This window comes from Ziziphus jujuba, chromosome 10 (genome assembly GCF_031755915.1).
Source record: "Ziziphus jujuba cultivar Dongzao chromosome 10, ASM3175591v1".
In the NCBI taxonomy this organism is placed as follows: domain Eukaryota; kingdom Viridiplantae; phylum Streptophyta; class Magnoliopsida; order Rosales; family Rhamnaceae; genus Ziziphus; species Ziziphus jujuba.
In genome coordinates, this window is record NC_083388.1 from 25,170,733 (window position 1) to 25,194,880 (window position 24,148).

The window sequence follows — 24,148 nt, forward strand, 5'->3', positions numbered from 1 at the left end:
ATCAACTCCACTACTCGTACGCGCACCTAAAACATCCACAGTACCAACCAAATATATTAATATTTTATTCGGGTAATTCCCAAATGGGTACCAGGGGAGCGAACACCAAACGATATCTAAAATTTACAAGTTATATACCGAATCGAAGCTCGAGTGATGAGGATCACGGATTCGGTCTTAATTTCCGGTGATCGGACCCGAGGTGGTCGGAATCTCACCGGAAAGCTTTCGGGTTTCGACTCCGCAATTCTCCCAAACCATCGTGAATTGGCGAAAACGGATGCCGGATTTGGGTTCAGGAGGTCGAACATAGTCGGGAGGGATCGGCGGTGTGACTGGGTACTCGCCGGAACAATAACTTCCGACGAGCCGCCGCGGTCACCGGCAACCGTCGCCGGCGGCGGCGCGTGCGATGGCCATTGGCTGAGATTTTTTGCAGATTTGTAGATCGAGGGGAGAGGAATCCAACGGGACCGGCGGTGAGGTAAACGGAGGCCGGACAGCGGAGAAATCGGGGTTTGAAGAATTTCAGACCCTCGCCGGAAAAAGCTCCGATCCCGGCGCGTCGGAGGTCCCGTGGCCGTGAAATTTGGTGGGTAGGCCGGACTTGAGGAGGTGGTGAGGGGTGGCTGGCGCGTGTGGCCGGAAAATGGCCGGAAAGGGGTCAATCGGCGGTGGAGGGAAAAATCGCCTCGATCTTTGCCGCCTCGATCTGGGCGCGTCCGGCGGCCAATGGCCGTGAAACTTTGGGGTTTTGCCGGAAATGGGGAGAGGATTCCGTCTGGCCGGCGCGTGTAAGGTGAATCGGCCGGAAAATTTAAAAACTCCGGCAGCCTGTCAGTTTTTCTCTCTCTCTCTCTCTTTCTCTCTCTTCCCCGAGATTTTTGTCAAATAAAAGCCACGGTGTGACACTGTTCATTCCACGTGGACCAATCAGGTGATGGCACGTGGCATCACTGTGCACTTAAGCCAGATATAATAAAATATTACGGTATCCGACGAATTTCAAACGTCCATAACTTTTTAACCAAATGTCTGATGTAAGCGTGCCGCTAGTCTATGAACTCGTATCGACGAGTACTTTACAACCATACAAGAGTCAAAACAAAATTACACCACAAGAAAAAGTAAACGCCCAGCACCTTTTAGATTGTTTCAAACCGTTGCTCCGTTTTCGACGTGCTACTAGTCTACGAACTCAGGACATCATGCACTTCGCCACGGTACCCTAGTCAACTGGAAATTCCAATTGGAACAAAAAGTCAACTTTTGACCCGCTCGGTCAATGGTCAACCTCGGTCAACGTGCACGGATTCCGGTGCGATTTGGGATGGGGTGTTACAACCTCCCCCCCTTATAAAAATTTCGTCCTCGAAATTCCGTACGTCACTGGAACAAATAAAGGTACTGATCACGCATCTGCGCTTCGGGCTCCCACGTTGCTTCCTCGACTAAATGGTTCCTCCATAAGACTTTAACTAGAGGAATAGTCTTGTTGCGTAGCACCCGTTCCTCGCGATCCAAAATCTGTATTGGCTGCTCCACGTACGAAAGATCTTCCCTTAATTCTATGTCCGGACTCTCGAGTACGTGTGAAGGGTCTGCAATATACTTCCGTAGCATCGAAACATGAAACACGTTGTGCACTCGGGCTAGCTCTTCCGGTAATGCCAACCTATAAGCCACAAGGCCAATTCTCTCCGTAATCTCGTAAGGCCCAATATAACGAGGACCCAAGTTACCTCGTCGACCAAAGCGTACTACTCCTTTCCATGGAGATAACTTTAGGAATACCCAATCTCCTACTTCGAATTCCAAATCCTTCCTACGCACATCGGCGTAACTCTTCTGTCAATCTTGGGCAACCTTCAATCGGTCCTTAACGATTTTCACCTTGTCCAAAGTCATCCTTAAATACTCAGATCCAACCACATTATTCGTTGCAAGGAGTCTTTCTTCTCCTACCTCACTCCAACACAAAGGTGTCTGACACTGCCTCCCATATAAAGCTTAATACGGGGACATCCCAATGCTTGCCTGATAACTATTGTTGTAGACAAATTCTATCAATGGCAATTGTTCATCCCAGTTACCGTAAAATTGCATAATGCAAGATCTTAGCATGTCTTCTAATGTCTAAATTGTTCGCTCAGCTTGTCCATCGGATTGCGGGTGAAAAGCGGTGCTGTAGTTAAGTCTTGCTCCTAGAGCATCAGCCAACTTCCGCCATAGTTGTGAAGTGAAGCGCAGATCTCGATCTGAGACGATGGCTAATGGTACTCCATGAAGACTTACAATGCGTTGCACGAACAACTGGGCTAACTTCTCTGGTGAAAAACTTTCTCGTACCGGTAGGAAGTGTGCCGACTTGGTAAGACGATCGATGATTACCCAAATGCCATCGTACCTTCTAGGTGTGGGAGGAAGCTTGAATACGAAGTCCATGTTTATTGAGTTCTTCCCACTTCCACACGAGAATCGGTAAGGATTGGAGTAGTCCCGAAGGCTTCTGTCTTTCGGCCTTTACTTGTTGAGAAATTAAACACCTTGATACAAAATCCGCCACTTCTCTCTTCATGCCAATCCACCAATAATACTTAACAAGTGTTCGGTACATTTTGGTACTTCCAGGATGCATCGCATACATTGAGCTATGCGCCTCTTCTAAAATCTCCTTCTTGAGTTCTGGGTTATCAGGAATTCAAAGTCATCCTTTATACACGAAGGCTCCATCCCTCCTTATGGAAAACTTTGGATCAAGACCTTCTTGTACCTTGCCCTTAATCGTTCTCAATTTAGGATCTTCCATTTGAATCTCCAATATACGATCCACCAACACCAGTCGCACCTGGAAACTAGCCATAAGAACTCCTGAAGGATGCATATGCATTAACGCCCCCATCTTCTTCAACTCCACCATGAGAGGTAGTTGGATGACTTGAATGTGAGCAAGAGATCCAATAGCCTTCCTACTCAAAGCATCTGCCATTACATTCGCCTTGCCTGGGTGATAATCAATCACGCAATCATAATCCTTCAACAACTCCATCCATCTCCTTTGCCTCATATTTAACTCCTTCTGAGTGAAAATGTACTTGAGGCTTTTGTGGTCGGTAAAAATTTGGCATGTGGCCCCATACAAGTAGTGTCTCCACTTCTTTAAATCAAATACTACCGCCGCCAATTCTAAGTCATGCGTAGGGTAATTCTGTTCGTGCTGCTTCAATTGCCGTGATGCGTACGCCACCACCCTTTGATTCTGCATTAACACGCAACCCAACCCTTGATGGGATGCATCACAATAGACTTCAAATCCTTCATTCCCATCAGGTAAAGTTAAGACAGGTGCAGATGTCAACTTCTGCTTCAACTCCTGAAAACTTTGTTCACACCTGTCCGTCAAACTAAATTCAACATCCTTTCGGGTTAAATTATGAAGCGGTCCAGCGATCTTCGAAAACCCTTCTATAAAACGACGGTAGTATCCCGCTAATCCAAGAAAACTTCGTACTTCCCTCACAGTGGTTGGGCGCTCCCAACTCAACACTGCCTTCACCTTATCAGGGTCCACATAGATGCCTTCGGCTGACACGATATGTCCGAGAAAACCCACTTGATTCAACCAGAATTCACACTTGTCGAACTTAGCATATAGCTGATGCTGCCTTAGAGTTTGGAGCACTCTCCTCAAATGCCTCACGTGCTCTTCTTGGCTCCTTGAATAGATCAGGATGTCATCTATAAATACAATGACAAAACGATCTAAGTACGGACGAAACACCCTATTCATCAAATCCATAAAAGCTGCTGGGGCGTTGGTGAGTTCGAACGACATCACTAGGAATTCATAATGTCTGTACCTCGTCCTAAAGGCAGTCTTAGGAATGTCCGACTCTCGGATCCTTAACTGATGGTATCTAGATCTCAAGTCGATCTTGGAGAACACCTTGGCACCCTGGAGTTGGTCAAAGAGATCATCTATCCTTGGCAACGGATAGCGATTAGGGATGGTGACTTTATTAAGTTGTCAGTAGTCGATGCACAGTCTTAGACTACCATCCTTCTTCTTCACAAACAAAACTGAAGCTCCCCACGGTGATATGCTTGGTCTAATAAACCCCTTATCTACCAAATCTTGCAATTGGACCTTTAGCTCCCTTAGCTCCACTGGAGCCATCCAATACGGCGGTAGAGAAATAGGCACGGTGCCCGGAATTAATTCAATGGGAAAGTCAACTTCTCTTTCCGGAAGCAATCCTGGTAACTCTTCAGGAAACACATCCGGAAAATCCCGTAAAATAGGCATGTCTTCCAACCTGACCCCACTTACTCGGGTATCTATCACGTGAGCCAAATACCCTTGACAACCTTTATTCAGTAGCTTCTTAGCGGTAAGAGTAGATATCAACCTCGGCAAAGGTCTTCCAACTTCCCCACGGAATACCACTTCTGGCAACCCTGGCTTCCTGAATGTAACTTCTTTGTTAAAGCAATCTACAAATGCATGGTTCCTTGCCAACCAATCCATGCCCAAGATTACATCAAGTCCGGATAGATCCAACAGGATCAAGTCCGCTTCCATCACTTGATCTTCGATGCAGAAGAAACATTCCTTGATTAACTGGCTAGGCCACAAGGATTCTCCTGCAAGAGTGGCTATTTCTAGCAGACATTCTAAAGGAGTAGGGGTCATACCGACCCGAACGACAAATTCTCTTGAGATAAACGAATGTGTTGCTCCCTGGTCTATAAGCACACATGCATCATTACCAAAAATATTCAAAGTACCTGTGATAACGTCAGGCGTAGTCCTGGCCTCCTACTGTGTCATAGCAAACACCCGACCTTGACCTGTCTGCTGGGGTTTCCTTCCTCTACCTCGACTCGATCCTGCAGACGGTTGGGATGATCCCGAAGAAACTCCTACTGCCTGACTCCCCTGGGAACTCTGACGTGGAAATACACCTGTATGCTGTGCTCGCCGACCTGCTCCTAGCACACTGCCACTACCATAAGGGCAATCCCTCCTTATGTGGCCTGGCTGCCCACACTGAAAGCATAAACCATCCATCTGACACTGCCCAGAATGCTTCCTCCTACAAATTTGGCAAATCCGCGGAGAACCAAAGTGTGACTGCTGATACGAGCTTGTATCCCCACTAAGCGAATGGCGAGCTGGCTGGGGCATACGATAACTACCTCTCCTCTGAAATTTGCCTCGTGGGCTTAACCCATCACTATCTGAGCCTGAACTATGGCTTTTCTTAGCTGCCCCCTGTCGAGGTACCCCACTATATGAACCTTCGAATGATCTGTGCCTCGAGGGTCTGCACATCTTCGCCTATCTCTCTAGCTCGAGCGCTGCATCCCTGGCGGACTGATGAGTGGGATGTACTGATCCAGAAAGGGTGAAGCCGATGTTCTCGTTCAAGCCGTCTATGAACCTCACCTTCTTCGCATGATTGTCGGCAATCAGGTGCATGCAGAATTCTGATAGTTCCTGAAATCTTCTCTCATACTCGGACACTGTCATGTTCCCCTGTTGCAGTTCCTCGAACTCTCTCCTTCTTGCCTCACGGTAGGCAGGAGGACAATACTCAGTAGAGAAGGCAACCTTAAATTGATCCCACGTATGCCTTCTGCGAGTCTTTTCTATTTGCCACCATTTTCGAGCGGCTCCTTCTAACATGAAACCAGAAATCCTTACCATGTCCTCGTCGGGACACTGCATCCCCTCTTCCAAGATCTTCTCCATGCTGGATAGCCACTTCATGGCTGCAGCTGGGCCTTGGCTTCCATCGAAATCCACGGCTCCTAAATGTCAAGCCTAATCCACGGATCAATTACTAGAGCTTGAACCTCCTAAGGCTCTAGTTAGTTAAGAGACCAGATTTCTAAGGCTCAATCGACTCCCGGAACTCTCAGCTGAGCGTTCCCGAGTTCTACGTGTGTCCCGCCTACTCATCGTAGCAGATTCTGAGGAAACAAACAAGAGTTTAGAAACAGGGACACTTAAGCACGATTTTAAAAGGAAGAATTTACGGATGGGCTGTACAGCAATGCACAGTCCCTTAGGATTACAAGAACCTATGCTCTGATACCAACTGTCAGGACCCATCCAAAATTCCTCACCGGAACCCTAGACAAGCCCTGATCCCAGGGAAACCCTACCGGACCCTCCTATGGAAAATCCGGCAGAACCTCCCCTAAGGGATGGACTTACCACAAATTATTTCTGCCGCAAACTACAAGTTGTTCCACAATTTACAGCACTTCACAACAATAACAGTAGCCCAGTGCATAAATAAAACATAAATGTCCAAATAGTATACAGAGCTTTATGAATTGCTAGTCAACAGAAATACAACAAAGATGAAAGAAATAATACACTGAAATGAATGAGTACAAAGGTACTTCTCGAAACACGATAGCAGCGAAAAATTGGTTCGCTCCGGAAGAACGTCTACCACCTCTTGCACCTAAGGGAACGGAACTTAAAAACGTGAGATGCTAATCATCTCAATGAGTGACCCTAACTACTGAACACTTTTAATGATAAGAATAATAATAATAATAATAATAAGGGAATTGAATTAATACCAACAATTAATAAATAAATAATAACAGTTGGAAATGATAATTTTTCCCTCAAAACCCTCACTAATCACTCCGTTGGAAATGTTCCCTTTTTAAAACAATTTCACAAAACCCAATATTCGTACTTCCCGAAAACCAAAGGATCAAACCATTTGAGAAACAGTAAATAAATAAATACCCCAATATATAATTAAAATGCAATAAATTATACTAAATAATTTTTGAACACCTTTGGGGTTTGAAACTTTATTTGAAAACTACACTTGACGCATCACACCATATACCGGTGATGCCCTCCGATACCCAGCGTCCTGAGCACCGACTGGCGGGGGGGATTAAAGAGAGAAACTTGCAAACGGCACTTCGGCGTCCCGACAGTACTGCTGCTGAAACCATCATCCCGGCCAAGGAAGGGGGTGGCTGAGGCCAATAACAAACTTGCCTGCCCACGGTCCAATGGCAACTCACGGGTGAAATAATAATACTTGCGCGCTGAACTACATATACATATACCAGAACACCAATACTGTATGAATGCGTCTAAAATAATTATTAAACCAACTGTACCGTTTTCCAAAATTTACCGTGGCAAATATACCAAATTTTCACAAAATACCATCCCACATATTTTTATTTAACAAACGGTACGGAAACATCGATAACCAATAAACCATAATTTTTCTCGTAACACGAGGTTCAACAATTAAAATACCGCGGGCATAATTTATACAATTTAAACAAATATTTTCATAAAATAATTAACCCAATTATGCCCGAAAATAATACTTAAAACCTCGTACGAATATTACCGAAATACACTTTGCTCATGCATAATAAATAAATTAAATCACAATAAAACCATAATTAAATTGTACCACATGAGCATAATTTAAATACCAATTAAACATAATTAATTGCCCAAAATATTTTTGAAGGTGGGTCACTCACCTTAAGCGCGTAAATCAGCTAAGATCCTCCACTGGATCAACTCCACTACTCGTACGCGCACCTAAAACATCCACAATACCAACCAAATATATTAATATTTTATTCGGGTAATTCCCAAATGGGTACCCGGGGAGCGAACACCAAATGATATCTAAAATTTACGAGTTATATACCGAATCGAAGCTCGAGTGATGAGGATCACGGATTCGGTCTTAATTTCCGGTGATCGGACCCAAGGTGGTCGGAATCTCATCGGAAAGCTTTCGGGTTTCGACTCTGCAATTCTCCCAAACCGTCGCGAATTGGCAGAAACGGATGTCGGATTCGGGTTCAGGAGGTCGAACACAGTCGGGAGGGATCGGCGGTGTGACTGGGTACTCGCCAGAACAGTAACTTCCGGCGAGCCGCCGCGGTTGCCGGTGGCGGTGCGTGCGGTGGCCGTTGGCTGAGATTTTTTGCAGATTTGTAGATCGAGGGGAGAGGAATCCAACGGGACCGGTGGTGAGGCAAACGGAGGCCGGACGGCGGAGAAATCGGGGTTTGAAGAATTTCGGCCCCTCGCCGGAAAAAGCTCCGATCCCGGCGCATCGGAGGTCCGGTGGCCGTGAAATTTGGTAGGTTGGCCGGACTTGAGGAGGTGGTGAGGGGTGGCTAGTGCGTGTGGCCAGAAAATGGCCGGAAAGGGGTCAATCGGCGGTGGAGGAAAAAATTGCCGCCGATCTTCGCCGCCTCGATCCAGGCGCGTCCGGCGGCCAATGGCCGTGAAACTTTGGGGTTTTGCCGGAAATGGGGAGAGGATTCCGTCTGGCCGGCGCGTGTAAGGTGAATCGGTCGAAAAATTTAAAAACTCCGGCAGCCGGTCGGTTTCTCTCTCTCTCTCTCTCTCTCTCTCTCTCTCTCTCTCTTCCCCGAGATTTTTGTCAAATAAAAGTCACCGTGTGACACTGTTCATTCCACGTGGACCAATCAGGTGATGGCACATGGCATCACTGTGCACTTAAGCCAGATATAATAAAATATTACGGTATCCGGCAAATTTCAAACGTCCATAACTTTTTAACCAAATGTCCGATTTAAGCGTGCCACTGGTCTATGAACTCGTATCGACGAGTACTTTACAACCATACAAGAGTCAAAACAAAATTACACCACAAGAAAAAGTCAACTCCCGGCACCTTTTGGACTGTTTGTATCTCAACTTGTTTTGCCCATAACTTTCAAACCGTAGCTCCGTTTTCGACGTGCTACTAGTCTACGAACTCGGGGCATCATGCACTTTGCCACGATACCCTGGTCAACTGGAAATTCCAACTGGAACAAAAAGTCAACTTTTGACCCGCTCGATCAACGGTCAACCTCGGTCAACGTGCATGGATTCCGGTGCGATTTGGGACGGGGTATTACAACTAGGATGTCAGTTGCTCGAGGGTGAGTGTGTGGAGGGTTTAGACCATATATATGGTGCAAAGACGATTCGAGCCAAGGATATGCCCAAAGTGTTGAGTCCTGCTATTTTCTCAACATTTGCGGTGTCTACAGCTGAGCCAAGTGGTTGATATGTTCCCAACCTTGTCGAACCCGAAAGTGAAGAAATGATCAGCATTGACATCCTTTGGGTCCTTGCAAAACTTTCCATTCACAAACACTGCAGCACATAAATTTTGTTAATTAATATCAAACACCTTTCAACAACCATATAATAGAAATTAAAATGCATGTATAATAAAATATATACATAAAACCAGATTCGGTTTGGTTTACTGCGACGCAGAAGTCCTGAATAGGGTTGGGATCAGAGCCAGAGGCAAAGGAGGAGGCCAAAGCCAAGATAACAAAGCGTGGGAAAGGAGAAGATGAACACCTTGCATTTAAGAGACTTTGTCGACAAGGAAGCGAAAATAAAAAAAATTTAATAATAATAGTAAAAATAATAATATTGAAAAAAAAGAAGAGAATTTGTTTGGAATTACAATAAAGATGAACACCTTGCAATGATTACATATGAACACCTTGCAATGATTATTTATTTTTTTTTGTTTATTGCAATGATTACAATAAAGAGAATTTGTTTAGGATCACGTCCTTTTTTTTTTTTTTTTTTTCAAGTCACATCCAAAAATATACATTTGGAAAAGGTTAACTTTTAACACTTTTTTGAGACTCTAACTCCAACCAAATATCATACTAACTGACCAATAAAAGAAACAAAAGGTCCATATATCATGCTTTTTTTTTTTTTGGGCAATATATAATTAACTAATAAAAATATATGACATACTAATTATAAAAACTTTGTTTCATATTACTTTCATTTAAAATTAATCTTGATCCAGACTTTTAAATTCAAATTAATTAAAAACATGACAATGAATGTTTATAAGTTTCAAGTCAGAGAAGATAAGTTACTGGGGAAGTGAAGGCCAAGAAAAGTAAAATGAATCACTGACTAAGTCAAAGGGCCAGATAATATGGAGAATATTTTCTCGATGGCCAACAATTTCTCAAGCTTGTAGCCATCTTGAAACTTCTTCATATGATGGGTTGGTGGTTTTGTAATCCACTATTTTTTGATTTTTAGATCAAATGGAGTTTTCAAAAGCTTCAAGTGATCAAAACTTCCATATGGAATTAAAAAGAGAAAGACAGAGATAAAACAGAGTTTCTGATTCAGAGATAAACAAAAGTGCTAAACCGATTGGAACAATATATATAACTGAAAAATTCAATTAGAGCTTTTACAACACCATTCTACTTATCTTATAAATGAATCCAAATCCAACAATAGGGAAACAAATATACGGATCCTTATTAAAATGTAGAAGTTTACATATAAATTATGAATTCATTGGCTGCTTCATATAATATAAATTAGGGTCTAATTATTGTTGTCAACCCAGAACTGCTTCTGGAGATTTTCAATGACATTCTTGTCAACTTGGAAGGCCTTGGTGAGCACATCAGGATTAATACGAGGATCTGAATCAAACACAGCGTTGGCAATGGTGATGACTCCTGCATTTTGGCTGCTGAGACCGGCAAAGGCAACTGCATTGGTATATCCCCTGTTGAACTGGAAATGAATGAGACCAACTGGGAATACAAACACATCTCCCTTGTTCAGGACTTTAGAAAAGAGGCGGTTCTCGTCCTGGTTGGAGGTGACAAAACCAACCTCCAGTGTACCCTCTATGACTACGAGGATTTCGGTGCCGCGAGGGTGAATGTGGGGAGGGTTTAGACCATGTGGTGCATAGTCAATACGAGCCAGAGATATGCCCAAAGTGTTGAGTCCTGCTATTTTATCGACGTTGAGTTGAGTTACATTTGAACCAAGTGGGTTCGACGTGTCCCTAGGCTTATCGAGCCCCTGAAAGAAGAAATCATTGGCAGTGACATCCTTTGGGTTCTTGCAGAACTTTCCATTCACAAACACTGCTCCATAAAGAAAATACGTTTTGTTAGTTCAGTAATATTATACTATCATAGTATTATAGGATATCTGGTTATCTTAGGATATAAAAAAAGTTAGTGAAGAAATACAGGAGGAGGAAAATAAAGGGTAAACATACAAGCAGATTCAATTTCAGAGTCTTTGACTGCTACACAGAAGTCCTGCAGAGGACTGGGGTCAGAGGCAGAGGCAATAGAGGATGCCAAACCCAAAACAACAAGAGACAAAAAGATAGGAACTCCTTTCATCTTATTCATAGAGAGACTTGTCTGATAGATGTTTTACAAACTTTCTGTTGTATATATGCAAGTGAGAGATGAGAAATCTTGGTTGCAAACCTTCTTATTTATAGAGGCTTGGACTCAAGAACTAGTCTCTGCGTATTATATTATAGTAATCAATGTAAAGAATCGTTCTTCATTAAGCACTAAAAGAACAAGTAAAAACTTATTTAATTTCCTCTACAGCGTTTACTTTTAACGTGGAAATGGTCTTTTATTTTATTTTACTTATTTATTTATTTATTTTATTTCTGATGTCTGGCAGGTATCCTTCTCTCTTCAGTTCATTCAAGCCCTTTTTTATATAAGATTTATTTTAACCATTAATATGTTGTTCTCAGTAAACGTTAAGTTTTATTAATTTGTCTCCCAGGAAGCCCCTTGTGTAAGTGCGACATAATTTTATTTATCCAATTAACATTGATTTTATTATTATTATTATTTTTTTTTAAGTTGAAAATTGTCAATGTTGTGCGTGATTTGATCAATTCGAGTATGATTCAACAAATGTTGTTTCAAAATTTTGGTTATATTAAATAAAACATATTTATAAACTGTCTCAATGGACAGCAATTATGATATTGCTTCTAGAAATTAATTATATGGTTAGAGCTTAACTTAACAACCTAAACTTTTGGGGCCGGAGAGGTTTCTATTAATGCTAGATAAAATTAAAATGCCTTTGATTGTCTTAATTTGCCAGAAGTAATCTAATAACATGATTTATTTTATTAATGCTTCTGGAAATAAAGAAAAATTCCACTTGTCTAGATGTTTATTTTCGTTTTTTATGTTACAAATATTTTTTGCCTTTGGTTGACAAGGGTTGTTGGAACAAGCAGAAAAGTGTACGTTTACTCCAACTAATCTGTATGACATTCAGAATTAAAGTACTATCAATTGCAAGGAACTAAAAAAAAAAAAAGCGCAGAGTTCAATTAAAATTTTTTACAATTTTCTTTAATCCAAATTTGAAATGAAAATTGGCATGTGCATCAAATTATACATAAAATGAAAGTTGAATTCTACAAGTAATCAGATTAGATTTTTACTTTAAGAGAACCTGCCATTCATGCTTTTCTTGGTTGTCGTATAAAACTTTGATATTGACTCAACTTTTCATCTAAAATTTGAAGATATGGGTATTAATTTGAATTACCAAGCACCAAAAGATCAATCTAAATGACCCAATACCTTAGTGTAAACTGTCAAATCACACGTATCATTCTTGATAATCATTTCATTTATATTGAATTATATATTATGCCACAGATTATTTGATAAAACTTTTTCATTGCTACATCTTTATCATATTTTTGTCACTGAAAGTAATTTATTGAACTGAAATTCAGAGGCATATATATATATATGGTAAGTTAATTTGTAATAGTACTTCCCCCATGAATAGTCAAGCAGGGCCTTTATCTTTTCTGGTGGATACTTGTTCGGAATAAATTGGAATACAATCAGAATGAGACACCGGAGGAATAGTCCAAAGCAAAGTGTAAAATACTCAACAACACATGTTTCTTTCATTTTCTGCTACAGCAGTAATTTTGTGGTAATGTGAGCCTAAAGCCACTGACCATATAACTCCTGGGTTTTGGCTGGCTAAGAGCAGCAAAAGTAAGAGCATTGTAATCTCTCCTGTTGAACTCAAAATGAATGAGACCGACTAAGAATACAAACACATCTCCTTTGTGGAGGATTTTAGTGAAGAGTCAATTTTCATCTCGGTTGGATGTGACAAAACCAACCTCTAATGTTCCCACTACCACTAAAAGGATTTCAGTTTCGCCAGGGTGTGTGTGTGGATGGTTTAGACCATATGGTGCATAATTGATCCGAGAGATATTGTAACAGCCAAGACCACCCACATGCGATATTGTCTGCTTTGGGCCCAGCCCGTACGGTTTTGTCAAAACGCATCGCAATGGTTAGGGGGAATCCTCTTACAACCCCTACCTACCAGTCCCACTGGCACGGGCTTCCAGGCCCAATCATGATATTGTCCGCTTTGGGCCCAGCCTGCACGGTTTTACTTTTCCTTATGGGAACGCGTCGCAATGATTAGGGGAATCCTCTTACAACCCCTACCTACCAATCCCAATGGCACGGGCTTCTAGGCCCAATGTAAAAGTCCAATCTACCCGCATGCGATATTGTCCGCTTTGGGCCCAGCTCGCACGGTTTTTTCAAAACGCGTCGCAAGGGAAAGGTATCCACACCTTCTTTTAAGGCATGCTTTGTACCCCTTTCCAACCGATGTGGGATCTCACAACCCTCCCCCCTTGGGGCCCAGACAGCCCAGTCCACCCGCATGCAATATTGTCCGCTTTGGGTCCAGCCCGCACGGTTTTGTCAAAACGCGTCGCAAGGAAAAGGTATCCACACCCTTTTTTAAGGCATGCTTCGTTCCCCTTTCCAACCGATGTGGGATCTCACAATCCTCCCCTCTTGGGGCCCAGCATCCTCGCTGGCACACCGATCCGGGTACTGGCTCTGATACCAACTGTAACAGACTAGTCCACCTGCATGCGATATTATCCGCTTTGGGTCCAGCCCGCACGGTTTTGTCAAAACGCATCGCAAGGGAAAGGTATCCACACCCTTTTTTAAGGCATGCTTCGTTCTCCTTTCCAACCGATGTGGGATCTCACACCCAATCACGATATTGTCCGCTTTGGACCCAGCCCGCACGGTTTTGTCAAAACGCGTCACAAGGAAAAGGTATCCACACCCTTTTTTAAGGCATGCTTCGTTCCCCTTTCCAACCGATGTGGGATCTCACAATCCTCCCCTCTTGGGGTCCAGCGTCCTCGCTGGCACACCGATCCGGGTACTGGCTCTGATACCAACTGTAACAGACCAGTCCACCTGCATGCGATATTGTCCGCTTTGGGCCCAGCCCGCACGGTTTTGTCAAAACGCATCGCAAAGGAAATGTATCCACACCCTCTTTTAAGGCATACTTCGTTCCCCTTTCCAACCGATGTGGGATCTCACAATCCTCCCCCCTTGGGGCCCAGCGTGCTCGCTGGCACACCGATCCAGATACTGGCTCTGATACCATCTGTAACAGTCCAGAACACCCGCATGCGATATTATCCGCTTTGGGTATAAGCCATGCTTCGTTCTCCTTTCCAACAGATGTGGGATCTCACAAATATACCCAAAGTGTTGAGTCCTGGTATCTTGTCCATGTTGGCTATGTTTACCGCTGAGCCAAGTGGGTTTAATATGTTTCCAACCTCGTCGACCCGAAACTAAAGAAATCATCAGCACTGACGTCCTTTGGGTTCTTGCAGAACTTTCCACTAACAAACACTGCATCACATAAATTTTTGTAATTAGTATCAAACACATTTTAACAAGTACCATATAATAGAAATTTAAATGCATGCATATTAATATAATATTGTATATGTACAACCATGGGTTTTGGTGTCATTTAATGCCACACAGAAGTCCTGAACAGGGTCGGGATCAGAGGCAGAGGCAAAGGAAGAGGCCAAAGCCAAAATGACAAAAGATAAAAGGAGATGAGGACCTTGGATTTTAGAGAGACTTTTCTTAACTTGTATTTAGCAACAAAAGACATTTTAATCGTGGCTAATACCCTGTTTTTTTGTTGAGTGTTTTTTATGTAAAAGTTCTATAACATCTTTTTTTTTTTTTTTTTTGTGTTTTAAGTTGCTTCCCCACCTTAATATCTTTACGTACATGGAATAAAAAATTACGCTCTGCTGAATAAAAAATGAAAAAAAGTAATTCGTTTCCTGTTCTACAATATCTTTCTATTGGTTTTTATTTATTGATGTATAAGTGTCCGTTACACTATCAAATTTATGAGAATATTTTTTTTCCATGGCCAAAAATTTCTCAAGCTCGAGTTGAAACCTCTCAATATGATGGAGTGATGGCATTGTAATCCTTGCTATTTTTATTTTTTACATCAAATAAAGTTTTCAAAACCTTCAAGTGATGGAAACTTTTATATGAAAAAAATAAAATAAAATAAAAAAGAGAAAGACAGAAGATAAAACTAGATAAAACAGAGTTTCTGTTTCAAAGACAAACAAATTTGCTAAACAAATTGGAACTAAAAAAAGTTCAATTAGAGATTTTACAACAACATTCTATTTATTTTATAAATGAATCTGAATCCAGCAATAGGGAAACAAATATAGCAATCCTTATTAAAATGTAAAAGTAAACATGTTCCAACAATAGGGAAACAAAATATACGAATCCTTATTAAAATGTAAAAGTTTTCATATAGATGAATTCATTGGCTGATTCATATAATATAAATTAGGGTCTAATTATTGTTGTCAACCCAGAACTGCTTCTGGAGGTAGTCAATGATATTCTTGTCAACTTGGAAGGCCTTGGTGAGCACATCAGGATTAATACGAGGATCTGAATCAAACACAGCGTTAGCAATGGTGATTACTCCTGCATTTTGACTGCTGAGACCAGCGAAGGCGACTGCATTGGTATATCCCCTGTTGAACTGGAAATGAATGAGACCAATTGGGAAAACAAACACATCTCCCTTGTTGAGGATTTTAGTGAAGAGTTTGTTGCTTCCATCTTGTTGGTTGGAAGTGACAAATCCAACCTCCAGAGTACCCTCTACGACTACTAGGATTTCAGTGCCCCGAGGGTGAGTATGGGGAGGGTTTAGGCCATATGGTGCATAGTCAATGCGAGCCAGGGATATGCCCAAAGTGTTGAGTCCTGGTATTTTATCAACATTGAGTTGAGTTACATTTGAGCCGACTCGGTTTGATGTGTTTCCTGGCTTGTCAAGCCCCGAAAAGAAGAAATCATTGGCAGTAACATACTTCGGGTCCTTGCAGAACTTTCCATTCACGAACACTGCACCATATATAAAGAAAGTACTTTTGTAATCAGTTCAGAAATATTGTATAGTATATGGTTATCTAGGATATAAAAAGTCAGTGAAGAAATACAAGGAAGGAAAATAAAAAGGCAAACATACAAGCAGATTTAATTTCAGAGTCTTTGACTGCAACACAGAAGTCCTGCAGAGGGCTTGGGTCGTAAGCAGAGGCAAAAGAGGATGCCAAACCCAAAACCAGAAGAGATAAAAGAAAATGAACGCCTTGCATGCTTGTCTGATGGATAATCTGCTATGTTCTTAATTTCTTAATGCAAAAGAGGGATGAGAAATCTTGGTGGGCAATATTCCCTATTTATAGAGGCCAAAGTCAGGAACTAGTCTCCGCATGTTTTGTATAAGAAAGTAAGGAAACAGAAAGGAGACTTGAAAATTTATCCACTGGGTATTGATTTAATAGTATAATAATCGATGAAGAATCATTCTTTATTAATCACCAAAAGAACAAGTAAAATTTAAAATGGAAATGGTCTTATTTTATTTTATTTTATTTATCCTAGTGTCTTACAGGTATCCTTTTTCTCTTTATTAATGCCCTTTTTCCCATATTAGATTTGTTTAAACCATTTAATTGGTTTATTCCACTTGGAAGTTCCATAATTTACTTTAGCTAATCAACGCTGATATTTTGTAAGTTGAAAACTCACTGTTGTGCGTGATTTGATCAATTCAATATATTAATATATATATTGTTTGACTTGGCATTAAATAAAATATATTTAGAAACTCTTGATGGACAGCAATTGTAATCATTTTTTCAAATGAATTTATTACATGGCTAGTTAAAGCATAACTAAACAACCTAATCTTTTGAGGCCGGCGCAGAGAGGTTTCTTAAAAATGCTAGATAAATTTTAGATGCCTTTGATTGTGTCTTAATTTTCCTAAATTAATTTATTAACATGATTTATTATATGAAAGCTTCTAGAAATGAAGAAAAATTCTACTAGTCTAAAATGTTTCATTCGATTTTTATGCTTCAAAAATTCATGGCTTTAGATGTCAAGGGTTTGATGGATTTACTCCAATTAATCAGTATATATCAATTTGAAAGTACTATTAGTTGCAAAAATTGGAAAAACAGAGTTTCAATTGGAATTTCTTATAATTTTTTTTAATATATAAATTGAAAAGAAAATTGGCTTAAGCCTCAGATTATACATGTAATGAAAATGGAATTTGACAGCAATCAGATTAACTTTTTAATTTTGAGGACATTTGACAAGTAATTATGCTTTTTTGGGGCTGTCCTATAAAACTTTCGTACTGACTAAACATTTCGCATAAAATTTGAAGAAATTGGTATTAATTTCAATTGCCAAGTACCAAAAAGGCTAATCAAAATTACGAAGCACCTTTAGTTCATACTGAATTTAAAATACCACTAGTTATTTGAAAAAAAAAAAAATTGATTGTTATATTTTTATCATATTTTTGTCACTGAAAGTAATTAGAGACAATTAAAAATCAAGGGCATCAACAGGAACATAGTCTTAGCATTTTTATATGCTAAAATAATTTTGTAGCAGTACTTCCCTATGAATAGTTAAGTAAGGCTTCTATCTTTTCTGGTGGATAGTGATTAGTCGTTCGGAATTAATTTGAATATGATCAGTATGAGGCTACAGAATATCTAATTGTCCACAGCAAAGTATAATATACTCAACAACATCCAATGCTATTCATTTGCTGGTATTACAGTAGTTATGTGGTCATGTGAGCCCTAACCCCTAAAACCAGTGCTGACCATATATTATGTTGATCAAGGAAACTTTTAACTTCGAAAACTAAATTATGAGAGGGTAGAGAGACAGAGCTGCTTAAGAAAAAGTAAATAAAACGACATGCAATTAGAGAATGGTATACAGCACCATTTGTTTTATTAGAAATTAAACTTATTCCAAGGGAAACACATTTATCAATCATTATTACACTGTTAAATAAAGTAATAAATAGTTTATGAATTCATTGGCTGCTTCATATAACATAAATTAGGGTCTAATTATTGTTGTCAACCCAGAACTGCTTCTGGAGGTAGTCAATGATATTCTTGTCAACTTGGAAGGCCTTGGTGAGCACATCAGGATTAATACGAGGATCTGAATCAAACACAGCGTTGGCAATGGTGATTACTCCTGCATTTTGGCTGCTGAGACCGGCAAAGGCAACTGCATTGGTATATCCCCTGTTGAACTGGAAATGAATGAGACCAACTGGGAATACAAACACATCTCCCTTGTTGAGGATTTTAGTGAAGAGTTTGTTGCTTCCATCTTGTTGGTTGGAAGTGACAAAACCAACCTCTAGTGTACCCTCTACGACTACTAGGATTTCGGTGCCCCGAGGGTGAGTATGGGGAGGGTTTAGACCATATGGTGCATAGTCAATGCGTGCCAGGGATATGCCCAAAGTGTTGAGTCCTGGTATTTTGTCAACATTGAGTTGAGTTACGTTTGAACCAACACGGTTTGATGTGTTTCCTGGCTTGTCAAGCCCCGAAAAGAAGAAATCATTGGCAGTAACATCCTTTGGATCCTTGCAGAACTTTCCATTCACGAACACTGCACCATATACAAAGAAAGTGCTTTTGTAATCAGTTCATGATTATTGTATAGTATATGGTTATCTAGGATATATATAAAAAGTAAGTGAAGAAATACAAGAGAGAAACATACAAGCAGATTTAATTTCAGAGTCTTTGACTGCAACACAGAAGTCCTGCAGAGGGCTTGGGTCATAAGCAGAGGCAAAAGAGGATGCCAAACCCAAAACCAGAAGAGATAAAAGAAAATGAACACCTTGCATGCTTTTCTGACGGATGTTCTTAATTTCTTAACGCAAAAGAGGGATGAGAAATTTTGGTGGGAAATGTTCCCAATTTATAGAGGCCAGAGTCAGGAATTTGTCTCTGCATATTTTGTATACGAAAGTAATGAAACAGAAAGAAGACTTGAAAATTTATCCACTGGGTATTTGATTTAATATTATAATAATCAATGAAGAATCATTGTTTATTAATCACTAAAAGAACAAGTAAAATCTAGAATGGAAATGGCCTTGTTCATTTATTTATTTTTGCCAGTGTCTTACACGTATCCTTTTTCTCTTTATTAATACCCTTTTCCCATATAAGACTTGTTTAAACCATTTAATTGGTTGACTCCACTTGGAAGTTCCACAATTTTCTATAGCTAGTCAACGCTGATTTTTTTTATTTTTTTTTTCTTTAAAGTTGAAACTGTCACTGTTGTGCGTGATTTGATCAAATCAAGTATAAATAATATATGTATATATATATATTGTTTGATAATTTTAGTACTAATTTTCCTAAATTGATCTAGTTACATGATTTATTATATGAAAGCTTCTAGAAATGAAGAAATATTCTACTAGTCTAAAATGTTTATTTCGATATTTATGTTGCCAAAATTCGATGGCTTTGGATGACCAGGGTTGTTGGAATGAGCAGAAAAGCCTACATTTATAGATTTACTCTAACTAATCTGTATGACATCAAGAAAGTACTATTACTTTCAAGGAACTAAGAAAACAGGAAAAACAGGGTGTACTATTACTTGCATGGAACTAAGAAAATTGGGAAAACAGAGTTTCAACTGGAATTTCATAAGCCTCAGACTATACGTGTAATGAAAATGGAATTTGGCAGCAAACAGATTAACTTTTCTAATTTTATGACATTTGACAAGTAATCATGCTTTTTTTGGGTTGTCTCAAAAAACTCTGATGCTAACTAAACTTTTCATATAAAATTTGAAGAAATTGGTGTTACTTTCAATTGCCAAGTGCCAAAAAGGCTAATCAAAATTACTAAGTACCTTTCGCTCATTTTGAATTTAAAATACCAGTAGTTATTTGAAAAATGTTTTGACTGTTATATTTTTATCATATTTTTGTCATTGAAAGTAATTAGAGAAAACTAAAAATCAAGGGCATCAACTGAAACATAGTTTTAGACTTTTTTACATGCTAAAATTATTTTCTAGTAGTACTTTTTCATGAATAGTCAAGTGGGGCCCCTATCTTTTTTGGTGGACAGTGAGTGGTTGTTAGTTAAAAGAAAATTTGTCTTTGCCCTCCCTTTGCACATCGGAATAAGTTAATTAAATAGCTTATGTTGTCAAAAAAAAAAAATTTATATAATATTTCTAGAAAATTGCAAACAAATAATTGTAGAGACATTATTCCATTTTTAATATTTTTATAAAGGCATTTGGTTCTTATATTACAATCTATGCTTGGATGTCACGGGTTAAAGGGAATATTTGTTGGAGTTAAAAGAGGTGTTTAATATTTACTCTAAATAATACCTTAATGAAAATAAGAATTACTATGCAAAATTTTCTTCAAAAAAATAAAAATAAAAACACTATAAACTCCATAGTAAAAACCTTGATTTTTTCTATGTTGCATGTATATAATTTTCAAAGCAATATATTATAATTTAGAGCACCGATCACAGAAACCTGTAGTTTCTATTAATTGACCAATAAAAGAAACAGAAAGGTCCATATAACATGCCATTTTGTTTTTTCTTTTGTTGCAATATATACCAATATTAATTAATTAACAAAAATAACATACTAATTATAAAAACTTTGTTTCATATTAATTTCACTTAAAATTAATCTTGATCCAAACTTTTAAATTCAAATTAAATAAAACATGGCAATTAATGTTTATTAGCTTCAAAACAGAGAAGATAAGTTACTGGTGAAGTAAAGGCCAAGAAAAGTACTATGAATCACTGACCAAGTCAAAGGGTCAGGTAAAATGGAGAATGTTCTCTCCATGGTCAACAATTTCTCAGACATGAAGCCATTTTGTAACTTCTCGATATGATCGGTTGGTGGTATTGTAATCCACTATTTTTTGTTTTTTCCTTAATTTTTACATCAAATGGATTTTTCAAAACTTCAAATGACCAAAACTTCCACATAAAATTAAAAGAGAAAACAGGATAAACAGAGTTTCTAATTCAGAGATAAAAAAAAAAAATGCCAAACCGAGTGGAACGATATATATAACTGAAAAATTCAATTAGAGCTTTTCCAACATCATTCTACTTATTTTATAAACCTGTAGTTTCTCTTTAGTTCATTCATTCCCTTTACCTATATAAGATTTATTTTAACCATTAATTGGTTGTTTTAGTTAAAAGTTAAGTTTTATTATTTTGGCCCCCTTGTAGCCCCTTGTAAAAGTGCCATAATTTTCTTCAGCCAATTAACGCTGATTTATATTTAAGTTGAAAATTGTCACTGTTTTGGGTGATTTGATTAATTCAAGTATAGTCAACAAAGATTGTTTCATAATTTTGGTTATATTAAATAAAACATATTTATAAGCTCTCTTGATGGACTGCAATTATAATATTAATCTCTTCAAATAAATTAATTACATGGTTAGAGCTTTACCTAAACAACCTAATCATATGGGCCGGAGATGTTTCTATTAATGCTAGATAAAATTAAAATGCCTTTGATTGTGTCTTAATTTGCCGGAACTAATTTAATAACATGATTTATCATATTAATGCATCTGGAAATAAAGAAAAATTCAACTTTTCTAGATGTTTATTTTCGTTTTTTATGTTACAAATAGTCGATGCCTTCGGTTGACAAGGGTTGTTAGAATAAGCAGAAAAGTGTACGTTTATCCAACTAATCTGCATCGCATTCAGAATTAAAGTACTATTGGGGGGGGGGGGGGGGGGGGGGGGGGGGGGGGGGGGCGCGGCGGAGAGGGGGGAAGAATAGAAAAGAAAAATGAAAATAGAGTTCAATTGGAATTTTTTACAACTTTCTTTAATATAGAAATTCATTTTATTGATGCCCGTACCAACCAATTCAACACATAGCTCCTAAATATTTTATCGAAGCAATGCTTGATAAAGAGATTTGGCCTGTCCTCTGAACCAAAAAGAAATAAATTTGAAATGAAAATTGGCATATATATATATATATATATATGCAGCAAAATATATATATAATGAAAGTAGAATTTGACAAGTAATCAGAACAAATTTTTACTCTAAGAGGACCCGGGGCCATTCATGCTCTTTCTGGGTTGTCCTATAAAACTTTGATATTGACCCAACTATTCATATAAAATTTGAAGAAATGGGTATTAATTTCAATTACAAAGGATCAATCAAAATGACCAAATGCCATAGTGTAAACTGTAAAATTACATGTATAATTCTAGATAATCGTTTCGTTCACATTGAATTATATAAAATGCCACAAATTATTAAATAAAAATTTTTGTTGCTACATTGTAATATTATTATATTTTTGTCACTGAAAGTAATTATATAGAGAAAACTGAAATTCAGGGGCATCAATTGGAACATAGTTTTAAACTTATTCTATATGCCAAATTAATTTCTAGTAGTACTTCCCCCATGAATAGTCAAGCAGGGTCTCTATCTTTTTCTGGTGGATAGTTGATCGGAATAAATTGGAATACTATCAATATGAGACTACAAAGGATCTAATAATCCAAAGCAAAGTGTAAAATACTCAATAGCATCCATTTCTTTAATTTTGCGTTACTACAGTAATTATGTGGTAATGTGAGCCCAAAAATCACTGACCATATATAATGTTAGTTAGCGAAACTAACTTTGAAAATTCAAATAAAAAAATTCTCAATCTATTTGGTGGCGAAGTGTGTTTAGTTGGATTTGGCGAATCAGAAAGAAAAAAAAAAAGAAAAAAAAAGAGAAATCGTGACTTCATGATTAAGACATAATTAGAACAATATTATATATATAGTAATAGCCAAAACAATTATAGAAAAAGGCATCCATAGGTCGACCCTTCTACATTTATTCATAGATTATATTTTTATTACAATGACTGCAAGACGTAGCAAACCTTATTAAATGGAAAAGTACATAAGGATAGTGTATTAATCCATGGTTGCTTCATATTATATAATAAGGGTCTAATAATTGTTATCTTCCCAGAACTGCTTCTGGAGATAGTCAATAATATTCTTATCAACTTGGAAAGCCTTGGTGAGAACATCAGGATTGATACGAGGGTCTGATCCAAAAACAGCGTCAGCAATAGTGATAACTCCTGGGTTTTGGCTGCTCAGAGCAGCAAAAGCAAGAGCATTGCAATCTCCCCTGTTGAACTGGAAATGAATGAGACCAACTGGGAACACAAACACGTCTCCTTTGTTGAGGATTTTAGTGAAGAGTTTGTTGCTTCCATCTGGTTGGTTGGATGTTACAAAACCAACCTCCAATGTTCCCTCTAAAACTGCTAGGATTTCGGTTGCTCGAGGGTGAGTGTGTGGAGGGTTTAGACCATATGGTGCAAAGTCGATTCGAGCCAAGGATATACCCAAAGTGTTGAGTCCTCGTATCTTCTCGACATTGAATGCGGTTACAGCTGAGCCAAGTTTTTTTGATATGTTTCCAACCACGTCGAACCCGTAGGTGAAGAAATCGTCAGCACTGACGTCCTTGGGGTCCTTGCAGAACTTTCCATTCACAAACACTGCAGCACATAAATTTCGTAATTATAGTATCATCAAACACATTTCAACAAGTACCATTTAATAGAAATTTAAATGCATGTATATTAACATAAAATTGTATACGTACAACCACCGGTTTCGCTGTCATTTAAGGCCACACAGAAGTCCTGAACAGGGTCGGGGTCAGAGGCAGAGACAAAGGAGGAGGCCAAAGCCAAGACGACAAAGGACGAAAGGAGATAAGCACCTTGCATTTTAGACAACTTGCTTAAAATTGGTACTTAATTTTTTTCTTTTAATAGTATAATGCAAAGTGAGGGATGAGAAATCTTTGTGGAAAACATGGATATTTATAGAGGGGAAATCAGTAAACTAGTCTTTGCACCCATTAAAGCAGATAGGAGACTTGAAAAATCTCTATCCAATGGTTAT

The 24,148-nt window shown here is 38.8% G+C and overlaps 4 protein-coding genes across 4 annotated transcripts; all 4 read right to left on the reverse strand.

Annotated features, from left to right (window-relative positions):
• Positions 1–10,356: 10,356 nt before the first annotated feature.
• Positions 10,357–11,292, reverse strand: LOC107435891 (germin-like protein subfamily 1 member 17). The gene is made up of 2 exons (XM_060812306.1): positions 11,115–11,292; positions 10,357–10,977 (listed from the first exon to the last, which is right to left on the reverse strand). The coding sequence occupies exons 1-2, from the start codon at positions 11,251–11,253 to the stop codon at positions 10,421–10,423; spliced, it is 696 nt and encodes a 231-aa protein (XP_060668289.1). The 5' UTR covers positions 11,254–11,292; the 3' UTR covers positions 10,357–10,420.
• A 4,101-nt stretch (positions 11,293–15,393) lies between these two features.
• LOC107435893 (germin-like protein subfamily 1 member 13) lies at positions 15,394–16,476 on the reverse strand. The gene is made up of 2 exons (XM_048468940.2): positions 16,286–16,476; positions 15,394–16,161 (listed from the first exon to the last, which is right to left on the reverse strand). Exons 1-2 carry the CDS (start codon positions 16,413–16,415, stop codon positions 15,599–15,601), a joined length of 693 nt encoding a protein of 230 aa, XP_048324897.1. The 5' UTR covers positions 16,416–16,476; the 3' UTR covers positions 15,394–15,598.
• A 1,538-nt stretch (positions 16,477–18,014) lies between these two features.
• On the reverse strand, positions 18,015–19,033 carry LOC107434698 (germin-like protein subfamily 1 member 13). Its single transcript, XM_025067592.3, has 2 exons — positions 18,880–19,033; positions 18,015–18,765 (listed from the first exon to the last, which is right to left on the reverse strand). Exons 1-2 carry the CDS (start codon positions 19,007–19,009, stop codon positions 18,203–18,205), a joined length of 693 nt encoding a protein of 230 aa, XP_024923360.2. The 5' UTR covers positions 19,010–19,033; the 3' UTR covers positions 18,015–18,202.
• A 3,934-nt stretch (positions 19,034–22,967) lies between these two features.
• On the reverse strand, positions 22,968–24,055 carry LOC107434712 (germin-like protein subfamily 1 member 7). The gene is made up of 2 exons (XM_016046193.4): positions 23,844–24,055; positions 22,968–23,736 (listed from the first exon to the last, which is right to left on the reverse strand). The coding sequence occupies exons 1-2, from the start codon at positions 23,968–23,970 to the stop codon at positions 23,174–23,176; spliced, it is 690 nt and encodes a 229-aa protein (XP_015901679.1). The 5' UTR covers positions 23,971–24,055; the 3' UTR covers positions 22,968–23,173.
• Positions 24,056–24,148: the final 93 nt, after the last annotated feature.